This window comes from Moschus berezovskii, chromosome 11 (assembly GCF_049115385.1).
Source record: "Moschus berezovskii isolate FMDL1 chromosome 11, NW_MosBer_1.0, whole genome shotgun sequence".
Classification (NCBI taxonomy): Eukaryota; Metazoa; Chordata; class Mammalia; order Artiodactyla; family Moschidae; genus Moschus; species Moschus berezovskii.
In genome coordinates, this window is record NC_142470.1 from 98,378,389 (window position 1) to 98,394,576 (window position 16,188).

The 16,188-nt window shown below is 54.7% G+C and overlaps 1 protein-coding gene across 5 annotated transcripts in view; it reads right to left on the reverse strand.

Annotated features, from left to right (window-relative positions):
* Nucleotides 1-1,960: 1,960 nt before the first annotated feature.
* Nucleotides 1,961-16,188, reverse strand: part of DCTN1 (dynactin subunit 1) — a 31,177-nt gene continuing 16,949 nt past the window's right edge. Inside the window, exons 5-30 of one of the 5 annotated variants that reach the window (XM_055399859.2) lie at nucleotides 15,724-15,741; nucleotides 14,294-14,314; nucleotides 12,827-13,018; nucleotides 12,280-12,477; nucleotides 11,928-12,132; nucleotides 11,773-11,851; nucleotides 11,513-11,672; nucleotides 11,299-11,403; nucleotides 10,927-11,118; nucleotides 10,720-10,836; nucleotides 10,321-10,473; nucleotides 9,553-9,713; nucleotides 9,279-9,447; nucleotides 8,586-8,654; nucleotides 8,286-8,348; nucleotides 8,026-8,175; nucleotides 7,700-7,861; nucleotides 7,481-7,612; nucleotides 7,157-7,282; nucleotides 6,782-6,924; nucleotides 6,415-6,512; nucleotides 4,063-4,196; nucleotides 3,766-3,958; nucleotides 3,461-3,540; nucleotides 2,847-2,936; nucleotides 1,961-2,438 (exon numbers count right to left, since the gene is read on the reverse strand). In XM_055399859.2, coding sequence (XP_055255834.2) covers nucleotides 2,301-2,438; nucleotides 2,847-2,936; nucleotides 3,461-3,540; nucleotides 3,766-3,958; nucleotides 4,063-4,196; nucleotides 6,415-6,512; nucleotides 6,782-6,924; nucleotides 7,157-7,282; nucleotides 7,481-7,612; nucleotides 7,700-7,861; nucleotides 8,026-8,175; nucleotides 8,286-8,348; nucleotides 8,586-8,654; nucleotides 9,279-9,447; nucleotides 9,553-9,713; nucleotides 10,321-10,473; nucleotides 10,720-10,836; nucleotides 10,927-11,118; nucleotides 11,299-11,403; nucleotides 11,513-11,672; nucleotides 11,773-11,851; nucleotides 11,928-12,132; nucleotides 12,280-12,477; nucleotides 12,827-13,018; nucleotides 14,294-14,314; nucleotides 15,724-15,741 — 3,348 coding nt within the window. In that variant the 3' untranslated portion in view covers nucleotides 1,961-2,300. Of the gene's footprint in view, nucleotides 2,439-2,846; nucleotides 2,937-3,460; nucleotides 3,541-3,765; nucleotides 3,959-4,062; nucleotides 4,197-6,345; nucleotides 6,513-6,781; nucleotides 6,925-7,156; nucleotides 7,283-7,480; nucleotides 7,613-7,699; nucleotides 7,862-8,025; nucleotides 8,176-8,285; nucleotides 8,349-8,585; nucleotides 8,655-9,278; nucleotides 9,448-9,552; nucleotides 9,714-10,320; nucleotides 10,474-10,719; nucleotides 10,837-10,926; nucleotides 11,119-11,298; nucleotides 11,404-11,512; nucleotides 11,673-11,772; nucleotides 11,852-11,927; nucleotides 12,133-12,279; nucleotides 12,478-12,826; nucleotides 13,019-14,293; nucleotides 14,315-15,723; nucleotides 15,742-16,188 lie in introns of all 5 variants that reach the window. The other 4 variants (XM_055399855.2, XM_055399857.2, XM_088841579.1 and 1 more) reach the window with 4 other exon arrangements.

Sequence of the window (16,188 nt, forward strand, 5' to 3'; positions counted from 1 at the left end):
GCAGACACTTGGAGGAACCATTTCAGGATTTAAACAGAGAATGACATGGCCCAGGGTGTATTTTGGAAAGGTGTCCCTCGGGCATCTGTGAGAACTGAGCGAGAGAGGCAATGCAGGTAGGATAACCATTTTAAAGCCTGCTGAAATACCCACAGCAAAAAATTATACACCACGTTAGCCGCAAAGGGGGTGGGGAAAAGTGAACAGATTTGAGAGACAGTAATGAGGGAAACACTGAACTGAGTAACTAAATTAGCTGAGGAGGGTGGAAAAGACATCAGACACCCTGGTTGTGCGCCTTGTTGCAGGACATGGAGATGATTTCCATTGTAGAGGAAGGTACACACAGGCAATCGAATAAATGTAAGTGTGGCATTCGGACAGCAGTAATGGTGAGAAACCACCTCCAAGGGAAACGGACAGAACAAGACCTGCCCTCTTCTCGTAGTCCCCAGGAGTTGCCTAGGCGTGGCCCTTGGAATCTTGACCACCAAGGGGAAGGCAGGTCAGCCAATTACAGGACAGGAACACAATCCAATCCCAGGGAAAGAACAGTGTGGTCTGCTATTTCCTCAGCACTAGAGCAGCCCAGTGTGGAGAGGTGAGGTAAAAACTCCGTGATATCAAAACACAGCCACCCTTTTCAACTGGTTCTAGAAGAATTAAGCCTGAATACCCTAAGGTATCCCTTGTATATAAACAATTATTCTCGATGCCTCTAGAATGGTATCAGCTATGTGTAATCCTTGAGAGCATTGAGGAAAGTCACACAAATCATTTTCTCTTGAACCCCCGTTGAAAGAAGTTAAGGTACAGAGCAGGTATCAAACACCATATTCCACTGACCTTCCCAGAGGGTGTGTCAACTGGGGATGTGCCCACCTGAAGCCCCCGTCCTGTTTGATCCTTTCTCACAAGGCAGAAGACGTGACACAGCTGGAGCTGTTCCTAAGCATCAAGGGTGCCTCCACCCATCTGGATCAGAGACCTCTGGCTCCCTGGGCAGGATGTCTCCAAGGAGGGAATAAAGACAGTGGGAGGGAATTCCCTGGCAGTCCAACGGCTAGGGGCTGTGCTCCCACTACAGGGAGTGCTGGTGCGCAGTGCAGCCAAAAGAAAAAAAAAGTATCAAGAAACTGAACCGGGGCTAAGATTTAAAACGCCAAGGCACTGCTCATTGGCCTAACGGGCCCCAAATCTGAGCCAAAGCCCATGCTTGCTAAGTCGCTTCAGTCCGACTCTATAAAACCCTATGGACTATAGCCTGCCAGGTTCCTCTGTCCATGGGGATTCTCCAGGCAAGAATACTGGAGTGGGTAGCCATTTCCTCCTCCAGGGGATCTTCCCGACCCAGGGATCGAACCCACGTCTCTTACATCTCCTGCATTGGCATGCGGGTCCTTTACCACTAGCACCACCTGAGCCAAAGCCCAGAAATGTGCGAACTTTTTCAAAGGCACTCCCCAGGTGATCTTAATTCGTAGTGGGACTTGGGAGCAGCTTTAGTGACGTCTATCCTTTCTTACCAGTCTACGACTTTGGTCTTCCATTGCTTAGTAAATGTTCCCTCCGAGAGGCCTCAGATCTTACAGGGAGACTGCCAGCACATCAGAAAGTTGGCTGAAGTGGCAATCATACCATTAGGCAAGTTCCAAACACTGCTGGTCTGAAGAGCAGTGAAAGATCCAGAAAACAGAGGCAGAGCTATAGAGGTGACACACTCCCCACCCTCCTAACTCCATAAAATGAACTCAGGAGCCAAGCCCTTGGTTGAGCCCTTTCCCCCTGCTCAGAGAAACTTAACTGCGCACAAATCTGAGGGACAGAGCACTCCACTGGTCACAAAAGAGGGAGATCTTCAAATTTGGCACAGCCAGAGCCTTCTCAGCATCCATTCTCCTCCACTCCTGCTCTGAGTCAAGTGGCCCAATTCCCACTCCCAACATCACACAGACAACACTGAAGCAGAAGTGGCTTTAATCAAGGAGTGAAGTCCTCAGTTGGAGAGACCTCATTTAACCTTTGGTTGTGGGGTCTCAACCTACCTACCCCCTAGAGCCCCTGAAGCTCCTCAGGAAGAAGGGAGCAGTTGAACAGCGAACTCTGGCAGAGGCCAGGGAAGGGAGACAGGGGAACCCAGACCAAGGGGCAGGGGCAGGGCACTGAGGGTGGGCATGGAGCTGAGTGGGCAGGAACAGCTCACACACACAGTTCTCCCGGGGGCTGCCTGGTGGTTAGGCATCAGGAGAAGCAGCTCCAGGAGGGCTGCGGGCAGGAGCGGGCAGTGAGGGGAGGAGCGTTTAGGAGATGAGGCGACCATGGAGCTGGTGCAGCTGCTCCTGGGTGAGAACCAGCCGGTGTCGCTGCCCAAGGCCAGCCGCGCACGAGAAGGTCACTTTGCCCATGTACACAGTGTCATCCTGCTGCTCTTCCTTGGCCTGAGAATTGGGAAGGGAGAGAGGCCACCAGGTCAGGGGCTCACTTGAGCTGCGTGCCGCTGACAAGGCCCCTGAGCACTGAGAACCCGGCAGAATGAGGCTTTGAGGCTCCTAGGTTATAACGACCACATCTGCCAAATCAGAATTGAGGCACACAGCCTGACAAGGGAATTGTGAGTCTCTCCTGGTGTCAGAAATCACAGATGATGTTTAACTGCTAAAATATTGGAATTTTGGAAAGCACTGCAAGCACTGTTAAGTTACGTGCAAGTTAAGACTTGGCCAGATGACTCAAGAAGTTCCATCGTTGGATCTGAGACCCCAGGAGCCTCTTCAAACTCTGGAGGAGAGGGGAAGGACTCATCTGAGCCTTCCACACTGCCCACCCCTCCCCATGCTCCCTCTTACCCTGAGGAAGGCTGATGAAGGGAAGGTGGCGAAGTCAGTGGGGACCGTGGCTCCAGGGCGCTGAGATACAGTCTCCTTAAGAACCTCATCCTGGCAGATGGGGGGAACAGGAGTCATTCAGGGGACCCTCCACAGGTTAGCCCAGTATCTCCCTGGCTTCACAGGAATACTAATACCAAGGACAGGGACCCAGTTCTCTTTTGTCATCATACCTTTGCTCTCAACTCCAATCCCATCCCTACCCAACATCCTTATTTTATAGATACTTTTCCTTCAGGGTTCATCTCAGATTCTGTAACTTCTGGGCAGCCATTCTCAACCATTCTACTCTGCGGTGATCTCAGCTCTGACAGAAGCTGCACTACACTGAAGATGACCCTAGCTCAACCCATTTTGTTGGTAAGACTCTCTTTTCTATTGAGAGAATCTATTTGGGAATGAACTCCCAAGGCAGGAACCCCATCTTCCCTCCTTTGCAACGTGTCAGCTAGTGCAGGGCTGGACCCCTAGGAACTCTGGGGGTCCTGGTGGAAATGACCATGCTAGAGCCTCCAGCACAGAATGCTCTGAAGTGGGCACTCCTGAGTGAGAAGAGGCAGAAGGTCTAAACTAACCTTGAGCTTCTCAATGGTGTCACTTAGGGACTTGAGCTGAGCCACCTGCTCCAGGAGTTGGGCCGACGGGCTCTTGGCAGCTGTGGGGAAAGAAGACTAGTGAGGCCCGCCAAGGCGCAGGCAAGCAGCTGGACCAGTGATCCTTCATCCAGCCCAGCTGCCTGCCTCAAGAAAACTGGACACTGAGACCAAAGAACAGGGCTAGGAAGAGCCTCTCTGGCGTGGGAAGTGCCTAGGCAGGGACTTCATCCCTGAGGCAAGGGGAGGGGCTGTGGTTTTCATCTCAGGAGTGGGTAGGTCCATACCAGGGTTGGAGCGAGTGATGTCCACTACGTGTGTGCGTGCGCTCAACTGATTCAGTGTCTCCAGCAGCTGGTTGGTCTTACGATACAGCGCTCCAGCAGCAAGCTCACTGCCAGGGCCCTCATAGGGCGGGAGAGAGAGTTTGGCCACGTGCAGAGGGGGCAGGGCCGCTAAGGATGCCTTCATCTGGGCTCCCTGTGAGCAGGGCAGGAAGAAGAGTGATGGTAAGAAGGGACGGACAGCCCAACCATCTATCATCAGTGAGGCAGGTACACCTACCCTCTCTGTGACCTCCTCACCTTGAGGGTGCTGTTCTCGTGCTGGAGCTGGGAGATGTGCAGCCTCATGGCAGAGATCTGCTGAAGCAGCAGTGGTGAGTCCTTCACCAGCCCTGGGCCTGGCACAGACCCCGGAGCCTGCCCAGGGGCACCTCCTATGGGGACCACCACAAATGTCATGAGCCCCAGGTGGGAAGGGTTGAAGATGGGTTCCATTCCTACCCCGCCCCCTTCCTTATCACCTGCTACCTCCAGACCTGACTGCTCCCAAGGCGGAAGTATCGCCTTGCCCCCCAGCCCCGATTCCCACCAGCCCTGTGAACCCCCCAGCAGGCTGGCTCTCTACCTCGCTGCTGTTCTTCTGCACGCGGGACAGCCCACGGGGAGCAGGAAAAGAGGAGAGAGGAATTAGATGGTATGGTGGTGAGGGGGACGCACCAGAAGAATCCTGGTCATGCAGGAAAACATTTTTCCTGATCACCATACCTTCTCTAACAAGATCCTGTCTTTACTTTTGGGGAAAGAGCAAATATGTGTGAAAGAAAGATAGAAAAAGGAAGTCAGGCCACGATACAAGCTGCCACCTGTGAGGAAGAGGGGCGGCGGCAGTGTGCGTTGGAGGAAACACTTGAGGCACGAGGTTGCTCCGGCCTCCCGGTACTACACTCCATCTCCTAGAGGGGCAGTGGGCCGCTCCTGAGACCCTGATACGTCTGCACCCTTAGTGCTCCCCACCAGCAAAACTTAACTGAGCATGAAGACACAAACCCGTTTCTTCAGGTTCCCCAGTGCTCTGAGACAAGAGTCACCCTTCTTTGTTGCAAAGTTTCAGAAATTAAAAACCGATTTTGGGGGCTTCCCTGGTGGCTCAGTGACAAAGAATCCACCTGCCAATGCAGGAGACATGGGTTCGATCCCTGGTCCAGGAAGATCCCACCTGCTGCAGAGCAGCTAAACCTGTGAGCCACAACAACTGGTCTGTGCTCTGGAGCCTGCGAAATGCAACTACTGAGCCCACATGTTGCAACCAGTGAAGCCCATGTGCCCTAGAGCCCATGCTGCACAACGAGAAGCCACTGCAATGAGAAGCCCGTGCGCTGCAACGAAAAGTAGCTCCCACTCACTAGAGAGTCTGCAGCAACGAAGACCCAGCACAGCTGAGAATAAATAAATAAGTAAAATTATTTAAAAAAACAAAAAGAACCACTATCTGCTTAAAGAGCCTATGCTAGGGTTCCCCTGGTGCTCCAGTGGTTGAGAATCCGCCTTCCAATGCAGGAGATGCGTGTTTAATTCCTTGTCAAAGAACAAAGACCCACATGCTACAAGGCTACTGAACCTACACACCCCAACTAGAGAAGCCTGTCCATCGCTGCAAAGACCCAGTGCAACTGAAAACAAAAAGCCTACGCTAAAACCACACAATACGGTAATTCTGCCCCCTCCCAAGGAACATGGAACCATCTGACTCACAGGAGTCTAAAGACAAGAAGATGCTTGGTCACTTTTCAGAGTCAAGCAGCACCAGTGATGGGGGCTTTGACAAGGACAAGACCCCAGGTGACGCCGACTGACAAGACAAGCATGGCAGGGGAGTTCTAGAGATCCCACAGGCTTAATTCCATTTCAAGGAGTTTGTCTTCCAGAGGTGAGAAGGGGAAGTAAGAGACTCTTTAAAGAGTGAACAGAAAACATACTACTTAGATGAGAACCAAGATAGCAGTGGCCACCTCCTTGTCAGGAAACTGGGGAGACTAGGCTTGCAAGCCTTAAGGAGCCCTGACTACACTGAGAGAGCAGACAAAGGTCGGAACATAAGCCCCAAGTGGAACTGGGAGAATTTGGCACTGGAAGAGAGAACCATGCTACAGGGTGAAGCGACGTGAACTCTGGAGAGAACGCCGTGCCCAGCAGAGGGAGAATCAGGAGCAGCACCAGGCACGACTGGAAACCACAGCAGACACCCCGGGCTGCTGAGGGCCGATGACATTCTGGGATACAGGGTTGGGACAGAAAGGCCAGGCGGCAGACCCAGGAGGGAGAGCTACTGGAATTCTGAGTTTCACTGACACCTTGGTAAGGCCTCACTGCCCCACTTTGGCCAAAGGAACTCTGCACACATCTTCAGAAGAACTAAAAACTTGGTGAAAGTTGCCACAGAGTAAAACTGGGCAAGCGTGTTCCTGGCTGAACGTCCGGCAGTGGGTGGCGGGGGGCGGAGGAGAAAGTCAAACGGAGGGCAAGGACAGGAGTGAGGACATTCAATCTCCTCTGGGCTGGTGCTGCCTGCTCCGCGGCACTCACCCCCAGCAATGCCAGAGACCAGGGTGGCAATACCCGAGGGAGGGGGCCCCCGGAGCCCCTCAATCGTACGCTTGGACTGGCTGTTCAATCGCTGCTTTAATTCTGCCTTCTCTGCCTCCAGCTGGTCGATGTCAGCCTGAAGTGCATCCATGGTCTCCTCAAACTCTCTGTGAAAAGAGAACCTGGGCGTGGGCAGTGTCCCTTCCCCAGCGGCCCCGCCCCATTTCGGTCCTGCCAGGTCTTGAGGGCAGCCCTGCTGGCCAGGAGCCAGGGGCGGAAGAGGCTCAGATCGGGATGAGACAGTGGTGCTGCCAGCTGGGACGGAGGTGGCCTCTGTCCCCCGGGGAGGCTCACTCCGAGAAGGCCTGGGTGAGGAGGCAGGGAGCTGCCCGCAGGAGGGAAGGTGGGGCGAACAGGGCCCGGGGAGGTGCCTGACTTCTCCTTCTTCCGCAGCAGCGTCTGGGTCTCCTCCAGGCGAGTCTGGACTTTCTCAATGCGCTCATCTGCATCCTTGGCAGCACTGTCCAGCTTCTTCTCCAGGAGGCTCAGCCGCACATTGGCCTCACTGAGCTCTTCCCCCTGGACGAGGATGGAGCGTGTCCAGTTGCCTTACACTTCCCATGACTGCCCCCAACCCGAGACCTGGGACAGACCATCAGATAGCAAGCTCCCACAAGAATGCCCACTGATCACAGGTGCCACTTCTTCCCCTCAGTCCTCAAGCCCTCTCGGTTACAACCAACACTCACTGCCTCCCTGTCCCCGCCGCTATTTCCTGGCCTTTCAGATCCTGAGCCTCCCCTGTCCTCACCTTGATCTTCAGTGACTTCTTCAGCTCTTTAATAACTGTCTCTCGATCTTCCAGCTTCAAACCCAGGCCTTCAGCATCTGTGATCTCTGCACGAAGAGCCGCAGCCCGCAGCTCAACTGGGGGAGGCTAAGGGGCAGAGTGAAGGGCAGAGGGCAGGGCTATCAGGCCTCCTTCAGGGGATCCAGGCAAACCGAGAAGCTTCCTCCTTGCCTTTTACGCAAGAGGAAGATGCTCCCCACATCCCCGCCTCCCAGCCCTCCCACAGTGAGCAGCAGCTCTCCCCAAGTCCTGCTCCTCCTGCGGCCCCTCCAAGGGGCTGCCCACCTTGCCAGGGGGCCGCTCAGCATCGTACTCTCCCTCCTGCATGGCTGTGGCCAACTTGTTCATAGTGCTGATAAGGAGGCTGCATGACTGGCGCAGACACTCATAGGGGCTGCTGGAGGGGGTCCCGTAGATCTGCAGGTGTCAACAGCAGTAGTGAAAACCCCACACTAGCCACCTGACTCTCCCATCACCACCTTCTGCCCAGCCAACCCAGCCCACCTGCTCGCTTGCTTTGAAAGCCAGCTCCTCCAGGGCAGCCACAGGCAGCCCCTCGTTCTCTGCCAGTGGGGCAATGAGCTGGGCAGCAGCGGCCGCCACCTCCTGCAGCACCGCCACCACCCACGTCAAGTGCTTTCTGCAGTCAAGGAGCGTGTCGGACACCTGCGCAACGGGCCAGAGTCAGGAGTCCACTTTGGGCTCAACACCACAGTGCCCAGCTCCCTCAAAACCGTTCCTGTCCCCTGACCGGACCCAGACCGCGACATGCTGCGCCCCTCCCGGTTCTGCTCACAGCTTCCTTCCCGTCCCCGTTCACAGCCCTAAACCTGTGATCCAAAGGCCAGTGCAGCCGGGATCCCAGGTGCATCCGTCCCTGGCATCCGCCGCCGTATCTTCTTGCAGAACTGGCGGGTATCACTGCATGAAGTTTCCAGGTCCCGGAGCAAAAGGGCAATATCTGAAGCCTCCTGCCCACCCTACTCAGAACAGGAGACAGACGGGAAGCCAAGTCAGAATTCGGGCTGGGGGCAAGGAGGTGGGGACTACGAAGGAAGAGGAACTTCAACTGATCTGGTTGTGCTCTCACCTGCAAGAAGGCCCGTAGCCGTCCCACCTCCACACTCATGCAGTCCAGGGCACTCTGGGTAAACTGTGAAGACAGAAGCAGCTGGCTGTCAGCCTCCAACAGGGGCCCTTCTGCCCCATTAACATCTCTAAAGAAGTCTCCACCCTTGGCTGACCCCATCCATAAGTGAGCTCTCTGGCTTCCCTGAGCTGGCCTTAGTGACCCTGTTCCAGTCTTATGTGACACCCTTCGAGTGTGTGATCTGATGTCTTTCATATCTGATCTCTATAAGGGGCTCAACCACTGGCCCAAACTCCTCACCTTAATGTGGTCAGCCAGCTGCATGGTACTGTCCTCAGGTTGTTCAGCAAGGTGGATGCTGTATAGATGCTGAGGAGGAATGGCAAATGAACAGTCTTTAGGCCTTGGAAGAACACAGCATTCTTCCCAAACTGAAGTTTGAGCCCCAGTCATCATGGGACTCCAGAGGTATGAAAGAATCCAGACTGTTCTATACATCTGTGTCTCTTTTGCTGTCTCGTATACAGGGTTATTGGGAGAGGGCGAGGGTGGGATGATTTGGGAGAATGGCATTGAAACATGTATATTATCATATGTGAAACGAATCGCCAGTCCAGGTTTGATGCATGATACAGGATGCTCGGGGCTGGTGTATTGGGATGAACCAGAGGCATGGGATGGGGAGGGAGGTGGGGGGGGGTGTCAAGATGGGGAACACATGTACACCCGGGGCAGATTCATGTCAATGTATGGCAAAACCAATACAATAATATAAAGTAATTAGCCTCCAATTAAAATAAATAAATTAAAAAAATAATAAAGTGCTAAAAAAAAAAGAAAGAATCCCAAACCCTCAAGGAGCTGCATTCTAAGGTGAGTTCATCTAAGAGTTTCACGCCTTCAGCCTGGGACATACAACCTTGGCTACACTGGCAACAGCCCCAGAAGAAACCCTCCCTCCTCCTGTGCTAAGCCTCAATTCTCGCCCCAGACCTGGTAGTACTTGATGGCCTTGGTGAGAGGCTCTACGTTGACAGTCTCATCCAGCTGATCCTTGTGTAGCAGCTCAATGAGGAAGTCCAAGGAGCGTTCGTGGGCACTCATCTCAGGGTAGAGGCTGCCTACCTTCTTATACACGTCCACACTGCACTGAGAGAGGGCACTGGAGACCAGAGGAGGGCCCTGTGAGGCCACAGTCTACAAGGCAATCTCAGTTCCAGCCAATCTGGGACCCACGGCCCTGCAGTGGAGGTCAGGGATCACTTACTGCTCGTAACGATGGAGTGTGGCCTGCAGCAAACTCAGTGAATACACCAGCCCAGCAGCAAAGCTGAGCTGCTCCCCTGCAGCTCCTCGAAGTCCTGGCCGCTCTGAACAGTTCTCACTTAGTTCAAACTTTTCCTGGGCCTGCTTCCGGATTAGCTCTGCCTGTGGGAAGAAGCACCAGAGACATGGGGCTCAGAGCAGAGGATGGAGAACACAGACTCAGGAGTATAGAGAGCTGAGCAACTATGTGGAGGGCATGAACGCATGGGGAGAAAACACAGACGGCTCTTTGATGGGCAGGGAGTCTCACGGGGGGAAAGGGTGATGTGACTGCTGGTGCTGATGAAGATTTGGATATGGGGGTGAAAGGGCAGCAGGAGCAGTGGGACCAAGCTCTTTCCCACCTTAAAGCTGCTGCTTCTGCTACCTTTACAACTAGAAAGTGATCCTGACAGTCATCCCCCCACTAACTCCTAGTCATCTTCTGGGTCTCACCTCAAATGTTATTCCTTCAGTAATATCCCACTATCTCCATCAGCCTCCCAGCTGTGCTCTCTCCCAGACACTACCTCCACTTCACAACCTGCATCTCCCCTTCATAAAACGTCACCTGTAACATACATCTGTCTGTGATTCTGTGTTCCTGTACCACATCATAAACCCTGACAGCAGGAGAGTGACTGACTGCCGTCTTTGCTTGGCATCCCCGGTGCCTGGCTCACAGCCAGCTCAGCAGAGCCCTGCTGGGAACGTGGCTGACAAACCGTACCTTGCAGATGAGACGAGGCATGAGCAGCAGCACCAGCACGCAGTCATGGTCCCCACCTGGCCGAAGGAAACTGTCGGGCATGAAGGCTGTCAACAGGGACATGTGCCGGTTGGCCTGGGCCACCTCCATCTGCCTCAGCTCCATCTCAATTGCCTGTGAGGTGGACAGGGAAGGGGGTTCTCAGCTAGGCTGCGGAGAACCCCCTAACCTCCATGCCATGTCCCAGTGTGCCTCCTGCTTCTAGGACAGGCCCAGGCCAGGAGTCTTCCAAACCACCACACAAAGCACTCCAAACTCCAGGAACCTGAAGGCCAGAACCCCACAGCAGATCACCCCATGGCCACACCCAGGCTGGGGTCTCCAATACCCACCCCTCACCAGCTCACCCACTTTCCTGACCTTAGCATGAGCCTTGGTCTCGGCAAACTTGATTTTGAAGTCAAAGGTCTCTGGAGGTGGCTGCTGCTGCCTTTCCACAGATGCTTCCTGCTGGTTTGTCAGTGCCCGATTCACATCCTGGGAGGAAGGATGGGTGACAAGACACAGCTGAGTCACGGGGGAAGCCCTGGGGTGGCCATGGGCAGAGAGCAGTGGGTATGCAGGCACCTGAAGGTGGGCAGTCAGCTGGCGGTACTTCTTGATGGTTTGCTGATAGTCTGCGACTGTCTCCTGGGCTGCTTCCACACGCTTCTGGGCATCCCGCACCTGTGCACCTGCCATATCTAGCTGCTCCCGCAGCTCCAGTTCTGTCTCACGTGCATTCTCCTGCAGTTCATCGTTCATTTCATTTATTGCTTCCTGGGAGACCACAAGATAGTTGGGGCAAAGAAAAGTCAGAGGCAGGGTACTGGGCCAGGGTGGGTTCACTTACTACACACCCTACTCAAAGATCAGGGATCACGTCAATCTTTCTCATGGCAAGTCTCTTCCAAATACCCTCCATCAAGGTTGTAAGTCAGGAGTTTGCTCTTCTCTTACCAAGTCCCCCACAGTTTCCTTCAATTTGCGCACTTTCTCTTCCAGATCCAGGTTCCGGTCTGTCAGCGTCTCCACCATCTCCTCAGCCCCGAGAGCAGCATCTACCTGTGTTAGACAGAGCAAACAAGGAGAAGGACTGAAAGGTGCCAAGACAGAGGAGGCATCGGAAGGCAAGCACCGCAGTGCTCTGGGCAAGGGGCTGGGCTGCCCAGACCTGCTCCTTGAGCTCATCAATGGTGCGCTCTGCCTGGCTCAGCTCCTCCTGCAGACGCTCCCGTTGTTGCCTCACAACTTCCAGCTCTTGGTTCTTCTTTTCCATGAGCTTCTGGAGTTTCACGTGCTCCTGCTTCTCTGAGGAAGAAAGATCCCTCATTCTGTGGGAAAACGGCAAGAGAGAAGGAGAAAGACCGTGTGTCAAGAGTCACTCACAGATCTGGAGACAGGAGAGTGAAGCTGGCAATGAGAGGACCCTACCTCACTAGGGCATCCTTTAAGCGGGCATTCTGCTCCTCGAGCTGCTTGAGCTGATAACTGGATGCGGCACCATCTGAGCCTGGGGAAGACCATTAACGCTCTCAGTCATGGGTCCGACCCCATCATTTGGCCCCCGGCAGCTCCTGGCCCCTTACCCTTCTCTTCAATCTCAGCTTTGAGGATTTCCAAGTCAGTAGTGAGCTCTTCCACACGTTCCCTCAGCACCTCGGCCTCCTGCTGGAGGGACTCAGCCCGCTCTTCGGCCATCTCCTTGTCCAGAGTGGCCATCTCGATGGCATCGGCAGTGTCAGCCATCTCCTCCATGTAGCGTTCCTTTGCCTCTAGGGCCTCCTTGGCTTCCTGGAGAGAAGTGGAGGTTGGAGGTACAATCACAGAGATGCCTCACATACCCCTTTTCACAGGATAGTCCAGGCTCCAGTTCCAGCTTCCAATACACTTCCTTGGGCCCCCTGCCTCCCCAGATACCCTCTTCATCCCAAGTCCCACCTTCCGAGCCTCCTTGAGGCGCCGCTGCAGGTCTGCCTGCTGCTCCTGCATTTTGCTTTTCCATTCCTGCACCTGCTCCAGCTGGATCTTGTGTTTCTCCAGCTCTTTCAGCTTTGCCTTGTCTTCTGTGCGCTTCAGACGTAGGGTCTCCAGTTTCTCCTCCAGGTCCCGCACCTGGGCCCTCAGCCCCTCCTCTTCCTGCAAAGGAGAGACCCTGCAGTCCGTGCACAGCCTCCCCACGTTTCCCCATCAAGACTGAGCTGGAGAGGAAGGACAGGAATGTGTGCAGATATCATTCCAGGTCCAGGGCCAAAGCAAGTGGCATACAAATATCTGTGAAGAGCCCAATCCTTATGGGGGAAGTGTGGAAAAAGGGCAGAGAGGAAAGGGTGGCTTAGTCAGTAATGGGATACTTATATGCTGAGACCCCACCCTTCTAATCCAAGGTTCTGGGTCTCCCCCAACCCAGGGAAACTTCTAAGACCCTGTCAGGGGTCACAGGCCCCTTTGTATCTTGGTTCTTCTTTGCTCCAACCCCAGACCTTACCTTAGAGGGGGAAGGAAGTGGGAGTGCTGCTCCAGGAGAAGTGAGGGCCGGCGTGGGGATGACGGGTGCTGCCAGCGGAGTCTGAGCTGGGGTGCCGGGTTCACTGCTGCTCAGCTCACCTGCTGATGCTGAGCCAGAGGGGCCCAGGGACCCACTGGCCCCGGGAACCCCAGTGCTGGCTGGGCGCGTGGGCTATTCCGAGAGGGCAGGGGCAGACCAGAAAAAGTGTAGGGGACAGGGGTGGTAAAAGAGAGTGAGACAGAATACGAGAATACGGTGAAGGAAGTGACAGAGAAGGAAAAAGGCAAAGAGTACCATAGGACAACGAGAACAGGGAAACAGTGAAGGGAAGAGGGAAAGTGACACAGTCAGAGGCAGCGACAAAGGACCGGGGTGGGATTTGGGTGGGGGGGATGGCGGGAGACGGAGGGACGGAAAAAGACACAAGATTACAAGACTCCTCCCTTGGCACTGACCCCACATTCCTCCAAGCTTTAGCACTACCCTGCTGGGGCGGAAGCCCTCACTCCCTTGACAATTCCTTTTGTGACCCACTTGCGATCATTGTAGCAATTTCTTAATACTCCCAATGCTACTGCTGCTCTGGGCCTGTACCCACCTCCCCCAGACAGAAAAAGCACCTCAGTGTCATTCCCAGAGAGAAAGAACAGACTGATCTCTAATTTTCATGTTCCCAGAGAAGGCTGGGCTCAAACTGGGGTCCTGGGCTCTACACTTTGATAAACCCTCAAGCAGAACCTCCTCCCCCTGGTCTATTTCAGGGGATCCTGCAAGTGAAAGGGCCAGGGTGAAAGTTGTAATCCTTGGCTCTGCTCTGAAACAAGGTCAGTACCGCCAACCCATCTGTCACCTCCCTCCTCCAAGACAGAGGGGCTCTAATCAGGTGACAGTACCCGGGTCCCTGCGGAGCTGAGGTCCTAAAGCAGACAGGCCTGCCCATTGCTCCTCCCTGTAGCACTGAGCCCTGAAGCCCTCCCAGTGGGCTGACACCCAGAGACCATACGCTACCCACGGACACCCCCACCCAAGGCATTTCACAGACACACCCACCTCCGTAGCCCCTGACATTTACATTCCAAGTTCTTTTTCACATTTCTTCTAATTGCCCGCCCCTTCCCCAACAACACACACACCCCCCCTCCCAAAAGCCAGTCAAAAGCTGCTGGAAGAAGATGCCCTTCTTCCAATCTGCCTTGATTAACCACAACCACTCTCATTTCTCTTCTACACTCAAGCTACTGGCTCAGACATGCTCCTAAGAGCTGGTAGTCACTTTCCCAGGAGGGGCCTGTCATTACCCTTGGTACCCTCACTCCCCTTAAGAGAACCCAGGACACACTGTGACCAACTTATACTTGCTCATACAAAAGGCCACATACATGCACATGCCTAAGCTATCTGGGTCCACTCAGCAGTGGCTTGTACAGAGGCCTGCTTTTTCCTCACCTTGGGCCGCCGAGTTGTAGTCTGGAGAGGCAACAGGAGCCAGAGGAGGAGTAGTCAGGAAAGAAAGGATAACAGCAGAAAGACAGACAGCAGAAGGGACAGCAATGAGAGCAGAAGCAACAGACATGAGGCTACAGTCAGCAGTCCCATCCCTCCTCCCCAGCCCGGTCCCATCCCCTCCTTCCAGTGAATCACCTTGATCCTACTCCAGGAGCTCAGAACTCCTACTTCCCACTGGTTCTTCCTCCCACTTTTGTCCTACCATTGTAGGCCTCACCCCTTCGGACACCCTGGAAATTCTGTCCCCGTCTCCCAGGCTGAGCCACAGGAGACCAAAGCCAGCAGCTAGTACAGAAGGTCTCCAGAGACCAGAGAGGAGTCCTCCCACAACCACCTCTCCCACTCCAGCCCAGAGCCCCGCCCACCCACCACTCCCAAGGACTTTCCCAGGTCAGCCCCTTCCTTCGAGTGCTAGATTCCACACAAGACTCCTGAGAAATACCACGTGACAAGAATGATGATACAACCCTAGAAGTGAGTGATATGAAACCAGCTAGGAGAGATCAGGTCCCCCAGGGAGCACAGTGCGGTTGTACGCCCCACCCCCACCCTCTTCCCCAGGACCAGTTCCTGCAGCAGTCCCCATCCCCAGGGCAGAGGGCTCAGGTGTCAGGACCATGAATATTGCATTAGCCAGAAGCCCAGAGATCAGCAAAGTGACCCCACCCAGCTGCAAGAAAGGAGGTGGGATGGGCAGCAGCACAGGGAAACTATTGCCCTACCCCAGGTCAGAGACCAACCACCCCGGATTATTGCAAAGTGACAAAGAGATGATTAACTCCAACTCCCAAACAGTATTCTTGACACCCAGGGTCTCAGAGCTCTGGCTAACACAAGATTTGGCCTGGGCCCTTCTTCCAGGTCTCCCAAGGAGACCAACCCCCACTGCTACTACCCTGGGCTAAGCCTCCGTAACTATGTGTCACAAACGGTTCTAGAGAAAGCCCCTGATACAGACCCTAGTCGGGGAGGGACGCTAGTATTACAACCAAGTGTCATTCTAGCAAAGGTCGAGTGAGGTAGGCTTGATAGAGGCACAAAGACACCTGGACCTGCTTCCCCAGATTCTCTCCTAGGAAACACATCCAGAGCCAGTTTGCAGCAAAAGCTGCCTGAAGCTCAAGCTGGTGAGGCCACTGGGTACAAGGCCCAAAACACAGATTCTGAGCCAAAAGCAGGAAGGCTAGGGAGCAAACGCCCAGGGTGTGGAGCATGGCAGTGACACACACTCTCCCTGCCCCCCACCTTCATCCCCATCCTCGTCCCCCAACCAGACAGAGCAAGTCAACCAGCCCCCACCCCCACCCCAGCAGCCTGCTGCCACCATCACGCTGGCAACCTGGCAGCAGGACCAGAGCAAGCAAGAGTACCTTTCGGGCTGTCGGTGCCTGTCTCATCATTGCAGAAAACCAAAGAAAGCCAGGAGAGGAAAGAGAAGGAAGGACAGAGGAGAATGGACACACACAGAGGAAGGACAGACCAAGGGAGGGAGGGAAAGAGACCGAACAGAGGGAAAGGCGGCGGAGACAGGAGATTAGTGTATCAAATCCCAACAATGCAGCCTCAGCTCCCCGGCCCGGCAGCTCCCCAGCTGGCGAACGGCTGCAGCTCAGATGCAGAAGCCCCCACTGGTACACAGTGGGGATGGCCAGGCTCCGGCAGGCACCGGAGAGGCACTCGGGAGGCCCCCGGCCTAGTTCGCCAGCTTAGGCTGACGGCAGCCTCAGTGGCCGCCGCACCAGCTCCACCTGACGTCATGCACCCACCCTCCTCTGCTCCACGAGGGGTGGAGCCACTGCTCCTCAGTCACCTAGCAACCACCAGGCTCTGATGGC